Source organism: Schistocerca nitens, chromosome 10, assembly GCF_023898315.1.
Source record: "Schistocerca nitens isolate TAMUIC-IGC-003100 chromosome 10, iqSchNite1.1, whole genome shotgun sequence".
Lineage (NCBI taxonomy): Eukaryota > Metazoa > Arthropoda > Insecta > Orthoptera > Acrididae > Schistocerca > Schistocerca nitens.
Genome location: NC_064623.1, coordinates 116,219,051 through 116,245,725, shown reverse-complemented (window position 1 = coordinate 116,245,725; position 26,675 = coordinate 116,219,051). Strand labels below are relative to the sequence as shown.

Here is a 26,675-nt window from a genome sequence, read left to right as displayed (position 1 = left end):
TACATTTACATTTCATTTTATTGTCACGAATCTGTGAACCCATGTACACAGTGTCAGTCAGTTGATTTGCTGCCTCAATGTTGGTGACCTTGACTGACTGACATTATGGCCAGGCAGGACATCTTCTCTTACGTCACACCCCAGTTGCTAAAATCATGATTGCACACTATGTTTCACATACGTATATTGTAAATACAATTGTAAGGTACGTTGTGCTGAAATTTTATTGTACATAGTTTTGTGCCATTGACTTTAAGTCATATCCATATAATTTTATTATATTTTGTTCTACAGTTGACGTTTACTTAAGGATATTAAAACTGAAATTGCTTAGTATCTTACCTATTCCCTCAATAAAGGCACCACATTTTTGTATCCTGGTATGTACTTCCAACAGCCTTTCTGTAATTACTCCTATTACTGGTATGGTTTTTGGAAGTATTTCTCATTTGTGACCTTTTATAACAACTTCTAGATCTGAAGGTGACTGTTGTAACTGGTTGAAAATAGTAAACATTGTTTCATATGTTGTGATCTTGATAAATAAAAGTTTTAATGAAAAAATCTATTCCTTTCTCTTTACATGTCACTCTCTCCATGCCAACTATGTGAGGTAATAATAGAGTTTTATGTAAAGCTAACAGTCAGAGGCCAAAATGTTGTCCTATAAAATGTGTGATATGACCCTAAGCACATCACTGGAAGAAAATTGTATCTTTTAGTTGTTTGTTCTGCAATAATTTGCCAAATGCATTGAGAATGATCATTTCCATCTCTGTTCATACTGTGGAAAAAAGGTCCCAGAATTTATTTGGTTTTGAGAAAAGATTGAAATTTTCTAATGAAACAAGGTATAAAGCTGGTTGGAAATGAAATTTGTAGGTAGTAAATATAATGAAAGATCAAAATAGTCTCGTCTCAAATTGTGATCACTGTAAGGAATTACAGTGTTAAGAGCACATATGGAGCTAGCATGGCAGACATTGTTCAGTGCTGCCAACAGGTCACTTTTGTCACCTGTAGTCACCATTTTTTTTCTTCTAGTTACTCTTTCTTGTTAGAAGTCACTCTTAAACAATTTTTCTGTACTCAGATGTGATTTGGACAGCTTGGTGGCAGAGAGAGAGAGAGAAAACAAAAATGATCTGTAGGGAAAGTGATATGTAGACTTGATATTGGTGTCTTAACAAATGAAAATATTTAGACATTCGAGGCTCTCGTGAGACAGTGACATCAGTGTTTCCATTTGTCGTATTATCTTCTGCAACAACTTACTGCATTGGTGCATCATCTAAGGGCAATGGGCAGATGTTCTGTGAGAAGTAACTGGTTTGTCAAGGAGGATGGAAGAGGAGCCAAAATGTTTGAGTGGGCAAAGAAACACTGTGAACTTTAATTTTTTTGTTGTGTGTAATACTGTCATAAATGTGGAAAAGGAAGGGTTTCAGGCTTTGAACCAACATGCAGTGACATCAAGACATAAGTTATTTTGTACAAAAATGTGTGCCACAGCAGTTTGGTCTTGCAGGTCCATCGTGCAGTTCAGCATCTTCTGTGAACACTGACGATCTATCACTGTCTCTTTGAACAGTGAAATTGCATATTGTTAAGGACAGTTCCATTATTGTGGAAACAATATGATTATTAAAAAGTGTTTGTTCAAATTGTGTAGCTGCTTTATGTCAAGGCATCATTGATCTTTTTGCGAACTGCTTCCTGGAGCTGTTCCACAAGATTCATTTTGAGTAGAACTTATTCCAGTACATTCTGACTGAAGACCTAGAAACTTATTTAAAAAGCAGCTGCCAAATGACATCGATAATGCATATTGTTCTCTGTGTTTTGATGAAACAACGAACAGTGGTGGACAAAGTAACAAGAAACTGTGTTTTGCTGTTGGTCAGCAGCTCAGAGTAAAATTGTGAGCCATTGTTTCCAGACTTTTTCAGTGGTGAAGCAACATCTGAGGATATGGTTTGTAAACTTACAAGCACATTAGATTCAGCAAAACTTTCTGTGTATAAACTGTTAATGTGTTGGAGTAAGCCCCAAATGTTAATAAGAAAGTAATGAGGCATTTTAATTCACAAGTCTGTCTTGTAAGAAAAAAGAAACTTATTGATGTAGACTTCTATAATATTCACCTCCTGCGTAATTGATTGCATTGTCTAGGAGAGTATGCTTCTGATCTGATTGTGTATGTATGTCTGTAAATAATGTCTTAAATGGTTGTCCATAAGGAGTATAAGACTTCTTGGACATACAGCGTTCATTGAGATTGTCTAGGTGTTCTGTCATAACGTGCTGTCCATCCAGACAGTAAATCCTGGAATCAGTTACAGGGAGAATGCTTCAGCTGCAGGCTCATGTCAGAAAATATTTCTTACACTTGCTGCTCTAACTTCAAACAGTGAAACAGACACTTTGTTCAGCTTCTTTACAATCCCACAGTGAAAGCTGAACTGGCATTTGCTTGTTCCACTGCATACATTTTTGTCCAATTCTCCAGAACATTCCAGAAGAAGGAGCCATTGAACCTTTGCTTCCCTGTGAAATGGAGAGACTTTAGGTATTGGCAGGAAGAGTTTGTAAACCATTTATATTGAAGATGTACGAACTTTCAGGAAATATATCACAGGAATACAATGTGCAGCCTCCACTACAAAAATGTTTTGTGGTGATGACTTTACAGCAGGTGTCTACAAAGGACCACCTTCAATTCTTGACACATGTTGAGAACTGTTTTACTGAGGCCTGTAAATATTAGTTTTGTGCATAAGTTTGTGCTATTTTCATTTTGCGTGTTGATATTCCATTTGCTTTGGGTTATTTATTGATTTTCATTTTTTTATTTATAATAAATTGTCCCAATTTGAGTTTACATATTGTCACTTTGTTATTAGGAGATAGTGGATGCTGGAAAATGGAGTATCAAGCAGAGAAATCAGAAAATTTTTGCAACATATTCTTCTGTTTGAGTTCAATAGAGGTGTGACAACAGCAGAGGCAATTACAAATATTTGTGCTGTGTATGGGGATAAAGCCATTATACAGACCATGGCAAGAAAATGGATTTCTCATTATAAGGATGGCAGTTCTGACATTAGTGACCCGACACATTCAGGAAGACCTTCATGGCTTGATGAAGATGGTTTAAATGCATTAATCAACAATTATCCACTTCAGTGTACTCTACAATTGGTAAATGTGATGAACTGTTGTCATTCCACCATCATATGACATTAGCATACAATGGAGATGATTCAAAAATTGGATGTATGGACTATGATGTGTACTATAACCTAAAATCACAGAAGTTAGCGGGTGGCCAGATGTGCATCTCTGCTTGTTCATCTTCAATTGGCAGCTGAATAATACTGATGATTCCTATCTTGTCATTACTGGTTATGAGAAATGGTGTCTTTATGCTAACATAAGGAAAAGAAAGGGATGGTCGAGCCCAAAGAAAGCAGTAACTCCCTGTACGAAGATCTGCACACATCCACAAAAGATAATGTTTGCACCTGGTGGAACAGTGGTGGTGTGATGCACTATGCATTGCTTCCTTGAGGTGGAACCATCATTGCTGACATTTATTGTCAACAACTGAGATGTCTTGCAGAAGCAATCCAAGAACAACAACTGAGATGTCTTGCAGATGCAATCCAAGAACAACAACTGGGAAGACTATGTGAAGTGATGATACTCCATGCTAGTGCACCCCCACCCCTCTTGTCATGTTCTGGTAGACACAAAAATCACTATACAGGAGTTCGGTTGAGAAGTCATTCTGCGCAAACATTACTCACCTTACCTCTTTCCCTAAGAGTTTCACTTTTTCCATCCTGTCAAACAACCTTGAAGGAAGTTCCTTTCAGGATGAAAATGTGCTCCAAACATGGCGTGATGAGTTTTTCACCCCAAAGCCACATGATTTCTACAGTCACAGTATTGGAACATTACTCCAGCATTGGCAGACTGTTATAAATAGTGAAGGAGAATATGTTATAGACGACTTAAGTCTCTGTTATGTGTATCTGTTGTGTTTATTAAACTTATGTGAAAATGTTATGAACTTGTGCTCCAAACAAATACATTCTTCTTAAGGCAAACCTGGCAGGGTCAAAGAATCTGTAGTATTTTTGGTGTCTTCAGCCATGTAAGAGAACATTAGCAAAAAGTATCAGTGATAATGTAAGCCTCACAAAAGAATTGGTGCAGGATGTGGATTGTGATCAGCTAGTGGATGAAAGGAAGTTTCTACTATTGAAAACTGGCATAAGTTCAAGTGCAACACTGACTCCAGTTGATAGTTTAGGGAACCAATTCATAAGGATAGTATGTGTGGCAGGAGAACCAAACTATCTGCACCCAAGTAAAGTGATACTCTTCTAGCTGTGTGCCATGGGAATGCTGAGGTTGAAAGGAGTTTTTTTGCATCAAAAGGATATCTTACAGAAGACTGGACATCACTCTTGGAAGCAGCTGTCAGTGCACTAACAACAGTAAAAAATACAGTGAAATTGTATTACAACAAACCAGAAAAGGTATCTATGATGAAAGAGATTCTTTCTTTGGTTCAGTGTACATAAAAGAAACACCATAACTACAAAGAAGAAGAAGATGAAGAAGAAGAAGAAGGAAAGGAAAAACAAAAATCTGAAGAGCAAAAACGAGCAACACACGAGGAAGAAAGTCAACAAGAACTGGCAGCAGAGGTAAAGGAGATTTCATCATGTGAAGAAATACTTAAAAGACAGCAGTAACAGCAATAACTTACTGTAGTTCAAAAGCAGAATTCTGGAGCAAATGAATGACCGAAGGATGCCTTACAGAAGAAACACTTTCAAGAAGAAAGATTTTTCACAGCCCATGTTGATAGGTGCTCTTCAGGTTCAGAAAGATGCTCAGAATCAGAAACAAGATGCAGATACTCTTTTTTCTTAAAATAGTTTTAACAAAAAAAGCAAAGAATTAGAAGTGTTAATTACTTCAGTGTAATTTTCTATGCAATAACATGCTAATTTATCCATCTTTTCTTACCTACAATATATGACTTAAGTTATGATATAAAATATTCATTAGTAAAGATAGAATGTTTGCAAACTGTTCACTGATTATGTAATTATATGTAAATAATGGCCAAACCACGTAAAAAAGTCATGCATTTACTATCAATATCCATGCATTAAACTGAAAAGAAGGTAAAATGAGTATAAAGCACGTCACTCCACACAGGTATTACAGTAAAGGTCAAATAAATTATTTCTTCTTATTTGTTCTAAAGCTTCAGTTAGAATGTATGGGAATTACTCTCTGCTCAAACTGATACCTTGTGGAGCAGCTACAGGGAAACATAGCCTCAATACCATCACGAATGTCTTGACGTTAAGCAGTTGAATAATTGAAACAATTATCCTGTACCATCTTCTTCGAAGAGCATGTCACTTCTCACAGAACATCTGTCCATTGCTCTGTGTCAGACAAAATAACTGTCTTCAGCACTGTGGTGGGTTCTTAGATCACTTCTTGAGGAGACCGAGATCATACAACAACATATACTAACACATTGGATTACTTTATTATGGCTTGAACAAGATGAAATGCTTACCTTTGAAATAATCCATGGCCACAGGAATGTCGTGTATATTTGCGACTGTCACAGAGCACAACTCCCTCCCATTCATTGTTGCACCTGGCAGTGGCTGTACTCACTTGTGATTTTGTTGCAAGGTACAAATCTTGCCATATCACCCCATTCTTTAGATGACACCTCATTTTCCCCCAAAACACTTCCATACTATTGTCATATTGTTGTATCATATGACAATGGCAGAGGAGGGGCAGGACACTGAATGCAGATGTAGATGATATCTTGCGAACCATGGATGAAGGGTATCAGACGGATGCCATATTCCTTGATTCCGGAAAGCGTTTGACTCAGTGTCCCGCTGCAGACTCCTAATTAAGGGACTAGCATATGGGCTCGAAAACTTCTGAAGTAATAGAACCCAAACCCAGTACGTTGTCCTCGATGGTGAGTGTTCACCGGAGGTGAGGGTATCATGTGGAGTGCCCCAGGGAAGTGTGGTAGGTCCGCTGTTGTTTTCTATCTACATAAATGATCTTTTGGATAGGGTGGATAGCAATGTGCGGCTGTTTGCTGATGATGCTGTGATGTACGGGAAGGTGTCGTCGTTGAGTGACTGTAGGAGGATACAAGATGACTTGGACAGGATTTGTGATTGGTGTAAAGAACGGCAGCTAACTCTAAATATAGATAAATGTAAATTAATGCAGATGAATAGGAAAAAGAATCCCGTAATGTTTGAATACTCCATTAGCAGTGTAGCGCTTGACACAGTCACATCGATTAAATATTTGGGCGTAACATTGCAGAGCGATATGAAGTGGGACAACCATGTAATGGCAGTTGTGAGGAAGGCGGATAGTCGTCTTCGGTTCATTGGTAGAATTTTGGGAAGATGTGGTTCATCTGTAGCAGAGACCGCTTATAAAACACTAATACGACCTATTCTGGAGTACTGCTTGAGCGTTTGGGGTCCCTATCAGGTCGGATTGAGGCAGGACATAGAAGCAATTTAGAGGTGGGCTGCTATATTTGTTACTGGTAGGTTTGATCATCACGCGAGTGTTACGGAAATGCTTCAGGAACTCGGGTGGGAGTCTCTGGAGGAAAGGAGGCGTTCTTTTCGTGAATCGCTACAGAGGAAATTTAGAGAACCAGCATTTGAGGCTGACTGCAGTACAATTTTACTGCTGCCAACTTGTATTTTGCGGAAAGACCACAAAGATAAGATCAGAGAGATTAGGGCTCGTACAGAGGCATATAGGCAGTCATTTTTCCCTCGTTCTCTTTTGGAGTGGAACAGGAAGAGAAGTTGCTAATTGTGGTACGAGGTACCCTCCGCCACGCACCGTATGGTGGATTGCGGAGATGTAGAAGAGGAGACAGGAAGTGTAATAACAGATGATGGCTGTAGGGACCTCAGTAGACACCTTGTGAGTGACCGGGAACACCAGCTAAAAAACTGGCCACAGGGTGCACACCTGCATCCAGTAACACATGTTGTAGTTGGGGAGATGTCAGCTCAGGCTGCAGGACAGGTGCTGATGATGGAGACATGAGTCATACTGGTGGTGCAACATCAATCTCTGTCAGCACCACTCTGGCAGCGCCAGCCATGACTGGAGTAGAGGTGAATATTGCTGCTGCTGTTGACCCAGTGACGCGCTGTGTCTGCTGGTAAAAATTCTGTGACAGAATCACTGACATAGTGCTGAATCTGACACTGATGCAGCCCAATGGAGCCTTAGAATACATAAGATGAACATCCAAAAACCTTTGTGATGACATCATGGTCTCAACACTGTTCCAAAATATTAAAAGAAGACTTCATTCTGTGATCGAAACTGTACCCAAACTGACAGAACACGTTGTTACCAAGGAGCGAGTGACTTCCTGTCACTTGGAAAGGAGTGGTAGATCTTTAAGATGGTCTCCCTATGAGAGCTTAGAGTTACTGAATGTTACACACCAAAGGAGGTAGTGCAGTGGTTAGCACACTAGACTCACATTCATAAGGATAACGGTTCAAACCTGTTTCTGACTATACTGATTTAGGTTTTCTGTGATTTTCAGAAATCACTTCAGGCAAATGCCGAGGTGGTTCCTTTGAAATGTCGTGGCCAATTTCCTTCCCCTTCCTTTCTTAATCAGAGCTTGTGCTCCATCTCTAATGACCTCATTGGTGATGGGGCGTTAAACAATAATCTCCTCCTCCTCCTCCTCCTCCTCCTGAATATTACAGGTCACTGGTAGATCTTCATTCACAGACAAGTGTGTGTTAGCAGGATGAACCCTGTTCATTTATTACCTGTTCTAAATGTTCAGGTTCTTTGTGAAAGAAGGAGCACTTTTCCTTGTTGCACTTTAAACCAGGCACTGAGAGAACTCGAAACAAGCAGTCTAAATTTGCTATACATTCAACAGGCATACGACCCATGACAACAATATTGTCAAAATAGTTTGTGCATGGAGGGACTTTCAGAGTTATTTGTTGCAGCACCTGTTGAAAAATAGCAGGAGCCAAAGCAGTTCCAGACAGTAGTCTTTGATTAGATTAGATTTACTTTCATTCCAAGTGATCCGTAGTGAGGAGGTCCTCCAGGATGTGGAACATGTCATAAAAACAACAATACATGACAAATATTTACAACTAAAACAAATAAGCTAATGTACCATTCCACAGGTCCCAAGTGGAATGATCGTCATTTTTTAATGAACACTAAGAGTCATTTTACAAATACTAATGCACTGAATTAAAAAAAAATATTATTTATTTATAAGGTAATACAACTACTGTAATACTTCCAGAATGAGATTTTCACTCTGCAGCGGAGTGTGCACTGACATGAAACTTCCTGGCAGATTAAAACTGTGTGCCCGACCGAGACTCGAACTCGGGACCTTTGCCTTTCGCGGGCAAGTGCTCTACCAACTGAGCTACCGAAGCACGACTCACGGCCGGTACTCACAGCTTTACTTCTGCCAGTATCTCGTCTCCTACCTTCCAAACTTTACAGAAGCTCTTCTGCGAACCTTGCAGAACTAGCACTCCTGAAAGTAGTTGAGTGAAAATCTCATTCTGGAAACATCCCCCAGGCTGTGGCTAAGCCATGTCTCCGCTATATCCTTTCTTTCAGGAGTGCTAGTTCTGCAAGGTTCGCAGAAGAGCTTCTGTAAAGTTTGGAAGGTAGGAGACGAGATACTGGCAGAAGTAAAGCTGTGAGTACCGGACGTGAGTCGTGCTTCGGTAGCTCAGTTGGTAGAGCACTTGCCCGCGAAAGGCAAAGGTCCCGAGTTCGAGTCTCGGTCGGGCACACAGTTTTAATCTGCCAGGAAGTTTCACTGTAATACTTATTTACAATGAACACATTACTGCACTGAAATGGTGCAGAAGTTAGATTATACTAACACACACACACACACACATTTTCAATGAACACATTACTGCACTGAAATTGTGCAGAAGTTATGTTGTACTTATATACAAATCAGTTGGTTTTACTAAGAAATTCATCAACGGACTAGAAGGAGTTGGCCACCAATAAATCCTTTAGGCTTCTCTTAAACTGAATTTTATTGGTTGTTAAGCTTTTTATGGCTGCTGGCAAGTTATTGAAAATGTGTGTTCCTGAATAATGCATACCTTTTTGTACAAGACTAAGTGACTTTAAATCCTTGTAAAGATTATTCTTATTTCTAGTATTGATTCCATGAAGTGAGCTGTTGGTTTGAAAAAGTGATATATTTTTAATGACAAATTTCATTAAGGAATAAATATATTGGGAAGCAATAGTTAGTATCCCTAGTTCCCTAAACAGGCTTCTGCAGGATGTTCTTGAGTTCACACCACATATAACTCACTGCACGTTTTTGTGCCCGGAAAACTTTAGCTTGGCTTGATTAATTACCCCAAAAAATAATCCCATATGACATTATGGAATGAAAGTAAGCATAGTATGCCAGCCTTTTCATTTTTATATCCCCTATGTCTGACAAAATTCGCATTGCAAACAGAGGTTTGTTAAGATGCTTCAGCAGTTCTGTGGTGTGCTCCTCCCAGTTGAATTTATTATCAAGCTGTAATCCCAAGAATTTGACACTGTCCACTTCTCCTATCTTCTTGTCATCGTATGTTAGACATATATTCTTGGGACACCCCTTACAAGTTCTGAACTGCATGTAGTGTGTTTTTTCAAAGTTTAGTGACAGAGAATAGTGACAAAGAATTGGCTAGGAACCAATGATTAATGTCCACAAATATTTTATTGGCTGATCTTTCTAAGACTACACTTGATTTGCTATTTATTGCAATGTTTGAAACTGTAACAATCCAATTGTGAGTGTTGACCACAAAATATTTCTTGGGCAGCTTGTCCAGGGATAACAGAAAGTATTCCTCATGTAAATCAATCCTGTAATAGACTCTGATCTGTCTCAGTCTGTCCATTAATTCCTCCAGCTGTGGGAGAGGAAGTGAATATATGAAAATCAGCACACACAAGTAAATTTCCTATCAGGTTTTATGAATGACCAAAGGTGATGCCCACTGATTTGCACAAAACTGTTGTGTAACCCCACTTTTTTCCATTGTTGCTATTCCTGAGCAGATTTCTGACATACTGCACTGGAGACAGACCTTGCATGAGAAAACCATGGTTGCGCATTGTCTTTAACGGCAGTGTACACATTAAGATCTTTAGCACTTCATAATGCTACAAACAGTTCTCTTTACTGATTACAAAAGTCATAAAGATTAGTATGAGCCACAGAAACTCTGATTTGTAACAAGTTGTCTTGTATGCACGGTTTGAAGAAATCAAACAAGTCTAAGGAAAAATTTTTGCACTGTTCCTAGAACTAAGTACATGGAATGAAACACATTATCTAACATCACAAAAAGTTGCTGACAAACTGCATATGTCAAGTTCTGATGTTTCATGGCCAGTATATGCCACTGGAAATATTTCGTGTCATTACAAGGACAAGCTTGTCTGACAATTTGAAAATCACTGAGTAAAAGACGTCCACACTTATTTGTAGTGCATGTCATGTACGACAAACCTGAAAGTTTTTATGTTTAGGTTTACTGTTAATCGGAGCCCTGTCTTTATTCACATTAAAATTAGCGTGAACTGAGTGTCTTGTGCACTTTTAACATGAGAAATACATGGAGCCTCAAAATCAACCTCAGTAATTCCACAAGAGGCAAATCTTATTTCAGGCTATTTTAGAATAGCATAATGAATGCATACATCTGAAACATTTTAAGTTATTGCATCATGTAACGTAACACAGTTATAGCTTAGTCCACAAGAACACTTGAACTTTTTAGTCCCCTAATTTTGGATGTGCACTGTTTTAAAGTCAGATCAGGCTGCTTCTTGAGCCAGAAAATTTTAAACCTCACTTCAGTGACATGATCCTGAGCATCAAAATGTTCACCTAGCAGCCGAACAAGCTCATCGTAACTAGCATCTTCTGGGTGAGAAATTTAGCACAGTTTTAAAAACAGACAGTACTTTGTCGGCTCCGACCAGTGAAAGGAAAAAGCATTGTGTGCCATACCTGTAATGCTGTATGTGGTGAAGTGAGCTTCTATCTGCATTTGCTATTCTAACTAATCCTCTTCATTACTGTTAAATGGGTGAAACTTGGGTGCAGCAACCAGCTGTGGTATTGCTTGTTATGATAGTATTGTAGCCATTTGTTGTAAGCTGATGAAGAAGTCACTCGATCTGCTGCAACTGAAACTAAACAGTATAATTTACAAACATTTGCTGTGGCAGCCCAAATATGGTTGAACACTTTATATGATGCACAAAATATATAAATAGTACTTCGTGCTACCCTTCTCTGTATGTATTCAATACCCCGTTACTCCTATCTGGTATGGGCCCCACACACTTGAGCGATATTCTAGGATTGCTAGGATGGATCACACAAGTGATTTGTAAGCAGTCTCTTTTGTAGACTGATTGTACTTTGCCAGTATTCTACACTCCTGGAAATTGAAATAAGAACACCGTGAATTCATTGTCCCAGGAAGGGGAAACTTTATTGACACATTCCTGGGGTCAGATACATCACATGATCACACTGACAGAACCACAGGCACATAGACACAGGCAACAGAGCATGCACAATGTCGGCACTAGTACAGTGTATATCCACCTTTCGCAGAAATGCAGGCTGCTATTCTCCCATGGAGACGATCGTAGAGATGCTGGATGTAGTCCTGTGGAACGGCTTGCCATGCCATTTCCACCTGGCGCCTCAGTTGGACCAGCGTTCGTGCTGGACGTGCAGACCGCATGAGACGACGCTTCATCCAGTCCCAAACATGCTCAATGGGGGACAGATCCGGAGATCTTGCTGGCCAGGGTAGTTGACTTACACCTTCTAGAGCACGTTGGGTGGCACGGATTACATGCGGACGTGCATTGTCCTGTTGGAACAGCAAGTTCCCTTGCTGGTCTAGGAATGGTAGAACGATGGGTACGATGACGGTTTGGAAGTACCGTGCACTATTCAGTGTCCCCTCGATGATCACCAGTGGTGTACGGCCAGTGTAGGAGATCGCTCCCCACACCATGATGCCGGGTGTTGGCCCTGTGTGCCTCGGTCGTATGCAGTCCTGATTGTGGCGCTCACCTGCACGGCGCCAAACACGCATACGACCATCATTGGCACCAAGGCAGAAGCGACTCTCATCGCTGAAGACGACACGTCACCATTCGTCCCTCCATTCACGCCTGTCGCGACACCACTGGAGGCGGGCTGCACGATGTTGGGGCGTGAGCGGAAGACATCCTAACGGTGTGCGGGACCGTAGCCCAGCTTCATGGAGACGGTTGCGAATGGTCCTCGCCGATACCCCAGGAGCAACAGTGTCCCTAATTTGCTGGGAAGTGGCGGTGCGGTCCCCTACGGCACTGCGTAGGATCCTACGGTCTTGGCGTGCATCCGTGCGTCGCTGCGGTCCGGTCCCAGGTCGACGGGCACGTGCACCTTCCGCCGACCACTGGCGACAACATCGATGTACTGTGGAGACCTCACGCCCCACGTGTTGAGCAATTCGGCGGTACGTCCACCCGGCCTCCCGCATGCCCACTATACGCCCTCGCTCAAAGTCCGTCAACTGCACATACGGTTCACGTCCACGCTGTCGCGGCATGCTACCAGTGTTAAAGACTGCGATGGAGCTCCGTATGCCACGGTAAACTGGCTGTCACTGACGGCGGCGGTGCACAAATGCTGCGCAGCTAACGCCATTCGACGGCCAACACCGCGGTTCCTGGTGTGTCCGCTGTGCCGTGCGAGTGATCATTGCTTGTACAGCCCTCTCGCAGTGTCCGGAGCAAGTATGGTGGGTCTGACACACCGGTGTCAATGTGTTCTTTTTTCCATTTCCAGGAGTGTATCAATAAAATGAAATCTACCACCTGCTTTACCCACAACTCAACCTGTGTGATCATTCCATTCCATATCCCTACAGTGTGTTACATCCAGGTATTTGTATGACCAGGGCGTTCCATCAGTGACTGACTGATATTATAGTCATAGCAAACTACATTTTTTCTTTTTGTGAAGTGCAAAATTTTACATTTCTGAACAAATAGAACAAGTTGACAATCTTTGCACCATGTTGAAATCTTATCAACATCTGACTGAATATTTATGCAGCTTCTCTCAGATAGTACTTTATTGAAGATAACAGCATCATCTGCAAAAATCCTGATTTTACTATTAATATAATCTGCACGGTCATTAATATACAACATGAACAGCAGGGGCCCCAACAAGCTTCCCTGGGGCACATCTGAAGTTACTTCTGCATCTGATGATGACTCTCCATCCAAGATAACAAGCTGTGTTCTCCCTACCAGAAAGTGCTCAATCCAGCCACAAATTTCAGTTGATACCCCATATGATTTTACTTTCAACAATAAGTGTAGATATGGTGCAGAGTCAAGTGCTTTTCGAAAATCAAGAAACATTGCATCCGCCTGGTTGCCTTGATCCAGAGCTTTTGGTATGTCAAATGAGAAAACTCGATGCAGAATGGTATGAGCAAGTTCTCAATTGTTTGTTACAAACAGAAGAGTGCTGGAAACTGTTGCCGACATGCATATTTTACACTAGAAATTCAGTGCTACAAAAAATGTAGAATGTTAAAAAATTTTTATCACTTTACACAAAAAAATATTGCCATTTGTGTTTGCATTGACTGGTAACAGATTAACCAAACATCATCTTGTGTGATTCTCAAAAGTTTTCAGATGGGGATTTTTGAGTAAATAATCTGTAAGAACTGTAAAAATGCAGTTTTTACATTTTTAGTAATAAGTATTTATATAATGCAGATAGCTGGAACAGAGAAGATACTGTTTATAATTACATCAGTTGTATCTGGTAATGCAACAGAAAAGATAGCATTCTGTGTCTTTCCAAATAAGAAAAAAATTGTAAAAATTAACTTAAATTTTGTATTTTTGTCTTAAATTGTAAGTTAAAGGAAGCAAATAAGTGAGCAGGTGTCAGCTAAATTTCAGCACACTAAGAGAGATCCTTAATGCAAAACATCTGCCATGTCTCCAGTACTTTTGGTTTATTAGTTATATATTTTTTTTGGATCTCCATTGTTTTAAGAGTTATTTACAAAATATACATTTTCAAAGGGCTGTACCATTTACAGAAACTAAAATAAAATGAAACTACCTTATTTCTTAACACTTACGATATGGGGGTCTAATATATATTTTTTCCGTAGAGATTCATGACAACAAGTTGACATGACCTGTGTGATTTGAGATGAAACCACCCATGTACTTTTACATGCTGTCACATTTGGTACAGTGTTAGACACAGCTTAGCGTTTTAACACTGTTTGCACCAATAAAGTGTTATGTTAAATAATTTCATAGTAATACATTCTGTTAGGTTTGTTTGTGAGTAAGTGGTTTACGATGATGTAATGCAGATGGTGGTGATGACTTTGAATTTCATACTAATTTGGTTTCTTTCCATACTATTTATGGTTTGCAATGAACAATGTTGTGTGTCACTGTAGCATTGACTGATAGTATGTGTTGCTGTTGTTGTTTACTGTTCATTGCTTTTAAATGCACTACTGTTTTGGGAAACATTTTAAAAAATATATCAAAAAGCCTTTAAATGTCTTGCTGTTTCTGGAAAATTTTAAAAACCTGAAATGTGGTAGTTGCCTGTACTTTCATAGTATTAATTTTTGTGCTTGGTAACTGGAAATTGTAATAAATAAATTCCCTGCATCGTGATAGGGTGCCCCCCCGCCCCCCCCCTCCCCCCACCTGAGGTTTCCTTGTGTCAGTGTAGCACCTAGACCATCAGTATTATGTTTGTTCTGCCAGTGTTCATAGAAAAATATGACTTTGGTAGACATGTATGTACAATCTTAACACATATTGCATGCTGTTACAGAATATACCATTTTCTGTATTTGGTAAATATCTCATGGTATGATATGCTCTGTATCCTGTAATATGCACTCAGTTTTTATAACAGTGTATGAATAAATATTAATTTTAACTTTCTGCCTCACAGAATGATTTGAAAATGGGTTCAAGTAACCTGAAATTAGACTCGTGAATTAAATTTGAAAAAAATTGAATCTTACTAATTTGGCCGTTTTCTACATGAAACTGGTTAACACAAGTTGCTGTCCCATTATTTATCTAGCATGCTGGAAATCCATATAAATAATATTGTCAGTGGGAGATAATAGTTGACCATCATTAACATAAAATGAAGAAAGTAATGGGCCTAATACTGGTTCTTGTGGGACCTCTGTTAATACATTCCTCCATTGTGGTGTTTTCGCTTTATTACACAATGTTGGCAGAATATGAGTGTGAGTGGAGCCATTCTACAGCATGTGTAGAAAAATTTGACTTTTGATTAAGCAAGTAGAGCATCAAAATTGGCAGTATTGAAAGCTTTGCTGCAATCCTAAAAGTACATAATAATTTCATCTCATTTGTTCATAGCTGGTTTCAGTTTGTCAGTCACTTTTATAAGAGCAATTGTCATGGTGCACTTTCTCCGGGAAAAAGGTTATTTGATGTATAGCACTTTGTAAGCTGATTGTGAATTATGTATTTCATTGGCTTAGATAATGCTAGTAGAACACAGATGGGCTTGTAGTCAGTGTGTTCATTGGAGTATTCCATTTTGGCGAGTGGTTTTATGAGTCACTGCTTCTAGGCTATTGGGAGCTTTAGGAGGTCAGAGAACAGAGTTGTGGATTGACAAGGAAATTGATCATTGGCACTGTAATGTTATTGTGTCATTCAGCTGCTGAACGAATTTGTCTTCTGGACCTTATTAAAGCTTATTGGCTGCAGAAATATTTTTTTTTTTTATTTATCAACCACTGATTCGTTAAGGGAATGGATGGTATGTACACTTATACCTTGGTGAAGTGAAAATGTTGGTGTGGTGAAATATTCATTTAGATCCTCAATAGGAATTAGCGGTTCAGCTCTGGATTTGAGTTTTGCTTTCCCTAGTCTTCATAGGTTTTTCTGCAATATCTACATCTACATCTATACTCCACAAGCCACCCAACGGTGTGTGGCGGAGGGCACTTTACATGCCACTGTCATTACCTCCCTTTTCTGTTCCAGTCGCGTATGGTTCGCGGGAAGAACGACTGCCGGAAAGCCTCCGTGCTTGCTTGAATCTCTCTAATTTTACATTCGCGATCTCCTCAGGAGGTATAAGTAGGGGGAAGCAATATATTCGATACCTCATACAGAAACGCACCCTCCCGAAACCTGGACAGCAAGCTGCACTGCGATGCAGAGCGCCTCTCTTGCAGAGTCTGCCACTTGAGTTTGCTAAACATCTCCGTAATGCTATCACGCTTACCAAATAACACTGTGACGAAACGTGCCACTCATCTTTGGATCTTCTCTATCTCCTCCGTCAACCCAATCTGATTCCACACTGATGAGCAACACTCAAGTATAGGTCGAACCAGTGTTTTGTAAGCCATCTCCTTCATTGATGGTCTACATTTTCTAAGGACTCTCCCAATGAATCTCAACCTGGTACCCGCCTTACCAACAATTAATTTTATATGATCATTCCACTTCAAATCGTTCTACACACATACTCCCAGATATTTTACAGAAGTAACTGGTGCCAGTGTTTGTTCCGCTATCATATAATCATACAATAAAGGATCCTTCTTTCGATGTATTCGCAATACATTACATTTGTCTATGTTAAGGGTCAGTTGCCACTCCCTGCACCAAGTGCCTATCCGCTGCAGATCTTCCTGCATTTCGCTGCAATTTTCTAATGCTGCAACTTCTCTGTATACTACAGCATCATCCGCGAAAAGCCGCATGGAACTTCCCACACTATCTACTAGGTCATTTATACATATTGTGAAAAGCAATGGTCCCATAACACTCCCCTGTGGCACACCAGAGGTTACTTTAACGTCTGTAGACGTCTCTCCATTGAGAACAACATGCTGTGTTCTGTTTGCTAAAAACTCTTCAATCCAGCCACACAGCTGGTCTGATATTCCGTAGGCTCTTACTTTGTTTATCAGGCGACAGTGCGGAACTGTATCGAACGCCTTCCGGAAGTCAAGGAAAATAGCATCTACATGGGAGCCTGTGTCTAATATTTTCTGGGTCTCATGAACAATTAAAGCGAGTTGGTCTCACACGATCACTGTTTTTGGAATCCATGTCGATTCCTACAGAGTAGATTCTGGGTTTCCAGAAACGACATGATACACGAGAAAAAAACATGTTCTAAAGTTCTACAACAGATCGACGTCAGAGGTATAGGTCTATAGTTTTGCGCATCTGCTCGACGACCCTTCTTGAAGACTGGGACTACCTGTGCTCTTTTCCAATCATTTGGAACCTTCTGTTCCTCTAGAGACTTGCAGTACATGGCTATTAGAAGGGGGGCAAGTTCTTTCGCATACTCTGTGTAGAATCGAACTGGTATCCCGTCAGATCCAGTGGACTTTCCTCTGTTGAGTGATTCCAGTTGCTTTTCTATTCCTTGGACACTTATTTCGATGTCAGCCATTTTTTCATTTGTGTGAGGATTTAGAGAAGGAACTGCAGTGCGGTCTTCCTCTGTGAAACAGCTTTGGAAAAATGTGTTTAGTATTTCAGCTTTATGCGTGTCATCCTCTGTTTCAATGCCATCATCATCCCAGAGTGTCTGGATATGCTGTTTCGAGCTACTTACTGATTTAATGTCAGACCAGAACTTCCTAGGATTTTCTGTCAAGTTGGTACATAGAATTTTACTTTCGAATTCACTGAACACTTCACGCATAGTCCTCCTTATGCTAACTTTGACATCATTTAGCTTCTGTTTGTCTGAGAGGTTTTGACTGCGTTTAAACTTGCAGTGAAGCTCTCTTTGATTTTGCAGTTGTTTCCTAACTTTGTTGTTGTATGAAGAGTATGTAAAAGTCCTCAGCTAATGATTTGGCACACCTGAGTTTTACTTTTCTCACTGTCATCCTAAATTGTTTCCATTGTTGATTGTATGTGTGTTGATTATCAGAGGTCAGGTGCCATGTATATTTCCTGTGTGCTGCATCTCTGATACTCATAAGATTCCAAGTTGATCAGTAAGCTGTGGTGCTGATTTTCCCCTGACTCATACAGTTTTTATAGGAGTGTGTTTATTGTAGAAATTATTGAGTCTCTCAGTGAAGTTAGCTACTTCATAATTCATGTGAAACATATTTTTTGCCATTGCCTGCCAAGAAATGTCAGGTCTCAGCTGTAAACTCGAAAATATTCAAGCACTTAAAATCTTTAAAAATCATCACTTGCAATTCATTCTTTGGATGTTATAACAAGTAAGTCATGTAACTTAAATCATGAGCAAACCAGACAGCCATGGAGATCTGATTGGTGTGAATTTCCCTATTTGGAGACTTGGTCGCTATGAGTGTCAACTGCATGATGATATGGCCCAAGTGAAAGCAGTGTAATGTTTGAGCAGGAAAGTCTATATGTCAATTTTGATATGGAGGGACTGTTGTTTAGAATATTTGTGTTCATATCTCTGGCCACATTTGTGTGTTCACCACAAAGATTCCAGACCGTAGAGTGAATTCTAAGCTCGAGAGCTGTCCAACTTTAGGAGGAGGGGGGGGGGGGATGATGATGGTATATTACACGAGAAGATACTTTCTGGTGAGAGATTTAATTTCAATGAACATGTGTTTAGATTGTTTGTCTTTATGTCTGGACGTGAGAACGACCTTGGGGAATAAATTTGCATTTACACACGCCACCACACCACCGTCTCATTAGTTATATCTAACCTGTCTCAGAAAGACATAGCCATCAAGACTTGCAGAACCGGGAAGAATGTGCATCCGGCATCAGGCACTTTCCCCAACTGAAGTATGACATGAAAGCGGAGTTCCTGAAATACGTATCTGAATTCACTCAAGTGGGCTGTTAAGGGCTCAACGTTCACATGGGCAAGTTGCAGTGTATGGCCATCGAAAATTGTTTCCACTGTAATCCTGCATGTAGGAGGAATAGCTGCTTTGGAGACAGGCATTGTATGTGATGGAAAGGAGTGATGCACATAGTGCAACAGACAGATTGGAGACAGGAGAAAGTGGGGAGGTTTGAGGTCGGGTATACTTGCCTAGTGTGAAAGTTGATGGCGTGTGAGGTTACACAAAAAGACCTATTAAATAAAGGAGAATGGAAACAAAGATTATTTGTTGTGAGGAAATATGGTTGAGGATACTGACAAACGCATAAACAATTAACCATCTATACTAACGGGTTTAAATTAGTAAATGTATTTTACAGTAAATGCTCTTAATCCTCTTTTTCAGGAGCTCAAGCATGAAGTGGAGTCAAGAAGTAGTGGCAGTGAATCAGAAAGGTATTGTACAACTTTTTTATATCCCGTCTTTTTCATTTTGTGCATGTGTTGTTTTAGAGCTTTATGTTGTAAGCATTGTGGCAGAAAATAATGTTACACATGTGTGCACATAATACTGAACATTGGTGACAAGTGCCTGTAATGTTTACACATTTGATATGCCTTGACACATTCAGCCATGAACTTGTTTCCACCAGCAGCTTGTGTTCCAGTAATTAGTTAGTATCTGTAGTGCTGGAGAATGTCAACTCTTTGAAATTATTTACATGAACCTCCGGTAAAATTGCATATCACGATGAAGATTTTGAGAGAAGCCTTTGGACTCTGGAAGTTTTCAGGCTGTCATATTTTGAAGATGTGTGGATGAAACTTTTGTAGAGGGCCCCACAGTGAGGAGAAACTTCATCAAATTTACCATGAGTTTGGAAATTATTGATGCCTCCCATTGATGGACGTCTGGGTTAAATGTAAAACTGACATCACCGTGGGTCATGGTATCTTCCGCAAGCCGACAACTAAATATATTTGCTTTCGAGGGGGCAGCTGTTGCCATTCAGTGAAGGCAGTTGTGTCCCCAATAACCTTGTTCATGGTGCACATATTATTGCTGACGAGGACCGGGATCATCTACAGGAAGAACTCGAACACCTCAAAGAAGTTTTTGGAAATAACTGATATCCACCATGGAAGATCTGCAAGGCTTTGCAATCAAAACTGGAGTGTGTACCATCTCAAGTGGCTGCAGAGGAAAGGATCATGAGGAATCTTTGTTCTAAAATAGGTCCTACGCTCATGAAACATGTTTCAGGCTATTTTTCTATAAGCACCAAAGATTGCTACACTCCTTGACTGTGTGAAGGGTGACTTGATTTACAGATGGCAGATGTGTATAAGTTTCCCTGTCAGTGTGATTTATCAAATAAAGGACATACTTTGCATACAGTTCAAGAAAGTTACATGGAATATTGACCTTATATCCTCCTGCCTCGGCATGATAAACCTGCTGTCGCCAGACATAATATAAAAGCAAGTCGAGCAGTTGACTGCAAGAACATGCAGATTTCAACATCTGTTTCACCCATCTGAGATTCAATTTTCAGGGAGGGCACTGAAATATATTGGTTGTGATGGTTTCAACCTTCACAAAATATTGAATCTGGCACTGGCAGTAGTTCTCTCGTATAGGCAACAACTGTTGACCAGGATTATGAAACATCTTTCACAGTAGGATCACATTACATTGTATCTTTGCCATCCTTTTATTTCTTCCACAATGATTTATCACATAGTAATACACACTTGGCTCACACCATCAGTATATCAGGTGGACAAAGTTGCTTTGCCATCAGTCTTTCTGGCTAACTCTGAAAGTGGCCGAATGGCTTGTAGCCAAAATATTAGCAGCAAACAGGGTTTGATTCTTGCTGATTTCATCAAGTTTTATGGATCTCTAGTAAAATTATTCATATATTGAGAGCAGAAAATTCACACATAAATGTGGGCTGCACTTCTCAGTCTATACTGATTTGAAAGTGTTGCTAATTTCTAATGGCAATCCATATTTAAAATCATCTTGCCTGATGTATACAGCTTTGTAATATGTATTTTGTTCTGTTTAGTACAGTTGCTGATACGTGTCAGGTGCTCAGTTCCTGTTCATAATGGTGAGAGCGATTCTTGCTTTGCACATGACTGTAGTCTCTGTAACATGATAAGAGATGAAATTTCTGACACTTCTTGATCATTACAATGTCATTTACATTGTAGAATATGCTTTTGCTTGCGTTGATATTCATATAAAAGCATCAGATCCATACATACTCACATCTTCTGAAAACAGCCCAAATGCACATGTTAGATAACCTCCATGGTGTGTCACACATGATTAAAAGTTAGCAATATTTATATTATTATTTACCCGTATAGACTACACAGAGCCCATATATTATACAGCTCAATATTATACTCTTCAGTGTGATAGCGAGCATTTGGAAATACCTTTGTTGCTCATGAAGCACGAGCACTGTCATTTAAAGCCAAAAACTAGAAACTAGGTAAAGAGAAGTGCAAGCCAGCAACATCCTCAGGATTTTTCTACGTGTTAGCTATATCTCCATCAACGTTCCCAGGATTCTCCAGAAAGTTGAGGTTCATATGGTTTTTCACCTTCCATCGAAGATTGCAGATCTTCAGTGATCAGTGAAAGAAGATTTGTTGTTGTGAAAGGCTGCAATTCTCAAAATACCTTGGCTGTGTGGTAGGGCTTACATATGCCAGGCCATGCACACCAGGGAAAAATGCTGCACTGGATATCAACACTGCACTAAGCTTTTGCAGTCAATTAAGTCTGCTACTGGTCAACATTGTATCTCCACAGAGAATTAAATGGTATGTGATGAACATTTAGCTAGAGAAACATCTGTTTGGACTCCATTATTAAAGAATCTGTGGAAATACACATGGCAGAAAATTAACTGTGACAACAGGTATCAGTGAGTAACCTGTGGAACCACATCATTTCCGTCATTTGCTCTAAATGAAGATGAAAGAGTACACCAATGCCAACAGTGAGCAGCAACCCAGAAGGAAGTAGAGCTCCACAATTCCACAAGTGACAACAGTGCCTGCCATATAATGTGGTCACTCTGTGAGTATGATTTTAAAGCATGCATGGAATACAGAGACCCAGCATGCTAATAAATTGCAGAATGGTGGATGACTGGCACACGCCCAGTCGAAATATTGTGGAGTGTTGTGAATGACAAAGGGCTGCAAGCCCAAAATGTCTTGGAACACATGCTACACTTTAACTCTGACTGCTATTTGTGACAGTTACAGTCACGCTTTCAGAGGTAGCATGATGCCAATATGAGTACCACGCAGTGATATGGCTATATGTCTACATTTCTGCAGCAAAACCTTTCAAAAATGTTGTCAAAAAATTCAATAAGTAGATGTGTACGTTTCTCTGGGTATGAAACAGAGAAGGGGAGGCGTGATTGTCCCATGACACAGTAGCAAATGGCAAATATAGGCCCATATTGCATATTACATAGTGGTGTAGAGAATGGTTAAGATAAATATGTTAAACCCACTAACTAAAAAAATTTCTCATGCAGCCCTGTACAAGGAACATAGGCTGATGACTGAAAACATTATGACTCCCTGCTTAAAAGCATGCTGCTCCCACTTTGGAACCCAGTGCAGCAGCAGTACTGCATGGCATTGATTCAACAATTCCTCCATAGGTTTCCAGAAGTATGTGACAACACATGTTTATGCACAAGTCATGCAAAGTAATGAAGCTATGGATATCCTGGACTGCTTTTATGCAAATGAACTGTCAAGCTCAGGGTGACAAGGTATTGGCAGACAAAAGAGGGCAATGGCCTATGATGTCACACCAGATGGCAGCAGAGAAAAGATGGTGAACAATTATGTCAAATAGTTTGTAACCCCCCCCCCCCCCTTTTTAAGGCAATTGTGTTATGATGACACCACGTGCATTGTACAAGTAGAAAAAAATCTGTCCATCATCTTGTTGGAATTTAGGAAATGTGTTTGCTTCACTACCAATCACATGATCGTCAAAAACTGATTGGATATGTTCAAATTGGCATCATAGGAAGCCATATAAAAAAAGACCAATAAATAAGAAAGTTCCACCTAGCTCAAGAACTTGTGACATGATCATCGAAAATCAGTCGCACAAGTCTGAAAAGGGTATTAGGAAGCTACATAAAAAAGATTGATAAAAAAGGGCAAGGGAGTAGAATATTGTTGATGTACCACTGTTCAATATGATTGGTGCAGATGACAACCCAGGGGGGTCCTGCAGTGAAAACAATAATACTCCAGACCATTACCCCAGGTTGTCAGGCCATGCATTAGACAGCAGCATGTATGGCATCCCACCATTGTTCGGATCATTTAGTGACATCTCTCTGGCCTATAATCTCATTGACTGGAATAGAATTATCTGCAATGATGAGTCCCACTTCTTTTCATAGCAGGACCCCCTCGGTTGTCATCTGTGGCATCACTACAACACTGGTAAATGGACAATATTCTGTGCACCATGTTATTGCCCTTTATGGCAAGCCATCGTGGCCTTACATTTCAGCAAGACAAAGCCCTTCTGCACAAGATGAGAGTTTCTACTGCTTGTCTTCATGCTTGCCAAAACCTATCTTGGCCAGCAACGTCACTGCATCTCTCCCCAATTGGGAACATTTGGAGCATTGTGGGCATGGCCCTCCAATCAGCTTGGGATTTTGATAGTATTACGTGACAATTGGACAGAATTTGGCACAATATGCCTCAAGAGGACATCCAACAAGTCTACCAATCAGTGTCAAGCCAAATAACAGGTTGCCTAAGGGGCAGAGCTGGACCAAAGCATTAGCAACACCATCTATTTGTGGAACTATTCCTCTTAAATAATTTATCCAATTTTTTATGAAATTTTAATCATTTGTTTCTTCACACATGTACATCACATCTACAGATTTCTGCACTATTCGAGTTATTCCTTTGTGGTGTGTGGTTTTTTTTTTTTCGTGGAGCGTATATTGGGTTCAGATAGTTTTGTCTTAATGTTCCATCATTGAGAACTGTGCAAACATTTTGAACTTTAACTATGCAGCACAAACAGGATATACATTTAAAGAAATCACACCATAATGATTAATTTATTAATGAAATTACTAAGGTGAAAATATTTTCTTAATTATTTTTCATCACATTTACAGCTTAGTGATATTCTGGATGGTGGAAAAAAAGGTATACTGGTAAGAATTCTAATCATGAATGTTAACCCATGTGGTGTGCACTACACTTGTTCTGTCAAAACATAATTAATGTTACAGATAATGGTGATAGGTCTAGAACTTCAGCATCGGTTTTAGCAGAAAATCAGGGTTCTTCACAAGATAAACCACTCTCCAGGTACTCAGGACTGGTCCCTCTACAACATACATAGGACTCATTGAAATCTCGTACTTATTATATATTCTGTAATTCACAAGATTGCAGGTATGGTCAATGTGATATGATTGTCTGCAGGACACTACAGCCATATTAAATGTACATCATGCTGTGATCTTGTCAGATGTAGAATTTCTGTTAAATACCTTCACAATCATTACATACCTCCCAACATGTGAGTCGTTTTTCTGCAGATGTTATTGTAGATGTAAAATGTAATGCAGATATCTTAACTATAAATGCAATTGAGGACTTTCAATGCAAACCTCAATGCAGTATGAATCTCTAAAGTTAGTTCTGAACATCATGTGACTGACAGTTTTTTAGTTTTTCACCAATATTGGATCCAGCTTCTGCTCTATATAGTTCAGCAGATAATTGACTGTAAATGACAGAATGTAGATTCATGATACAGAATCTGTTGTTTAATTCTGGATGCATGTTCCCCAAATGTAGTTTAGGAAAGTCTGTTATTCCCTTGGCATACATTATAAGCTGCCTGAAGAAATACATGTCCAAATGTTGAGCATATTTTGTAATTTTAGGTGGATACCTGTTCTCTGCTGTATTGGAAATGGCTATGTCAAAGCTGAGCTGGGAAGGTAAGGGTTAGAATTAATGGAAGAAGGCTTACCAACTTGAGATTTGCTGCTGCTATTGCCTTACTGGCCAAAGACTTCACAGAGCTCCAAAACTTAGTTACAGATCTTGCATCGGAATGTCAGCTGGTTGGCTTGAACATGAACCTTTCCAAAAAAAAAGTAATATCCAACAAATGGGTCCCAGCTGGAGATGTGAAAGTCAAGGACAGTCTACTAGAAGAGGTCAGTGAATATCTCTACCTTGGCCAGATTATAAATATGAAGGGAGACATAAGGCCAGAAATCTATCGACGCATCAAGCTTGGCTGGCAAGCATTTGGGAAGAATTCAAAAGTATTCAGATCAAAAATGCCAGTAAATCTGAAGAAAGCAGTATTTGATCAATGCATTCTTCCTGTGATGACGTATGGCTGCGAGACATGGACACTGAACTCATTCACAAAACGGAACTTAGGACAGCACAGAGAGCCATGGAGAGATCAATGCTGGCTATACAAGAAAGGACAGGAAAAGGGCAGATGACATCCGGTCTGTGATAAAGGTTAATGACATCTTAGAGAGAGTAGGTTCCTTGAAATGGCAGTGGGCTGGCCACGTTGCAAGAAGAAAAGACAACAGATGGACGAAGCTAGTACTGGAGTGGAGTCCGAGAGAGCACCGGAGGCCTAGAGGAAGACCACCAGACAGATGGGACAAAGACATCAAGAAGATCGCTGGTAACACCTGGAAGAGAACTGCCCAAGACCGTCCCACTTGGAGAAGACTTCTGAAAGCCTACCTGAATCCACAACTCGAAGAGGCCACATCATCTAATGATTGAATTGGCTGATGATGATGATGATCTACATCTTCTGCTTCAGAGGCTTCCAGTAGTACTTCCTCATCCTTATGACGAGACTAGGAGTCACAAAGTACTAGTGATATTAGCCGGAAATGTGGATTCAAAACGCAGAAAAAATGTCTGCAAATGTTCTTTCATCTTTGTCCTTGCATCTACAAAGATATTTGGATGCCATTGCTTTTTGTTTTCCTATTTCCCTTGATGCAATGGATCCAAACTTTCCATTCAGTTCTTGGATACATATGTGGAGTTTGTCTGCCCATCATCCATCCATTGCTATATTAGCATTGATCATGTAGCCGTTTGTGTTACACCGTTAATCGATTGCAATGCAGGTCACAGTGACATTTTCTAATTTGTGAGTGAACTCTGGTTTGAGCAATCTTATCACACTTCTTGGATGGTTCATGCATAAATAAGAAAACATAAGGAAATATCTTTCCTGATGCCATTATGGTGAAGGAATGACTAATCTTGTTCTGAACGCGATCTGTTGTATGTTGATTGGCACTGGAAGCCAGTTTGATTGGTGTTAATTACATAATCATATGCCTGCTTATCTGGGTGGGAACCTGCTTGCCTCCCATGCACTGGGCCGGGGTTCAATTCACGATCAGGTTTGAGATTTCCTCCACTCGTGGACTGGGTGTTGTGTTGTCCTCATCATCATTTGGTCCTCATCATCAGTCACAAGTTGCCCAATGAAGTGCCAACTGGA

General features: G+C 40.0%; 1 protein-coding gene across 7 annotated transcripts in view; it reads left to right on the top strand.

The window, feature by feature from the left end:
- The window catches only part of LOC126210600 (zinc finger protein 501-like), a 137,057-nt gene that overhangs the window by 90,661 nt on the left and 19,721 nt on the right, over positions 1 to 26,675 (top strand). For all 7 annotated transcript variants that reach the window (XM_049939880.1, XM_049939885.1, XM_049939882.1 and 4 more), the window contains one exon: positions 19,479 to 19,528. In XM_049939880.1, the coding sequence (XP_049795837.1) occupies positions 19,479 to 19,528 (50 nt within the window). The remainder of the gene's footprint in view (positions 1 to 19,478; positions 19,529 to 26,675) is intronic.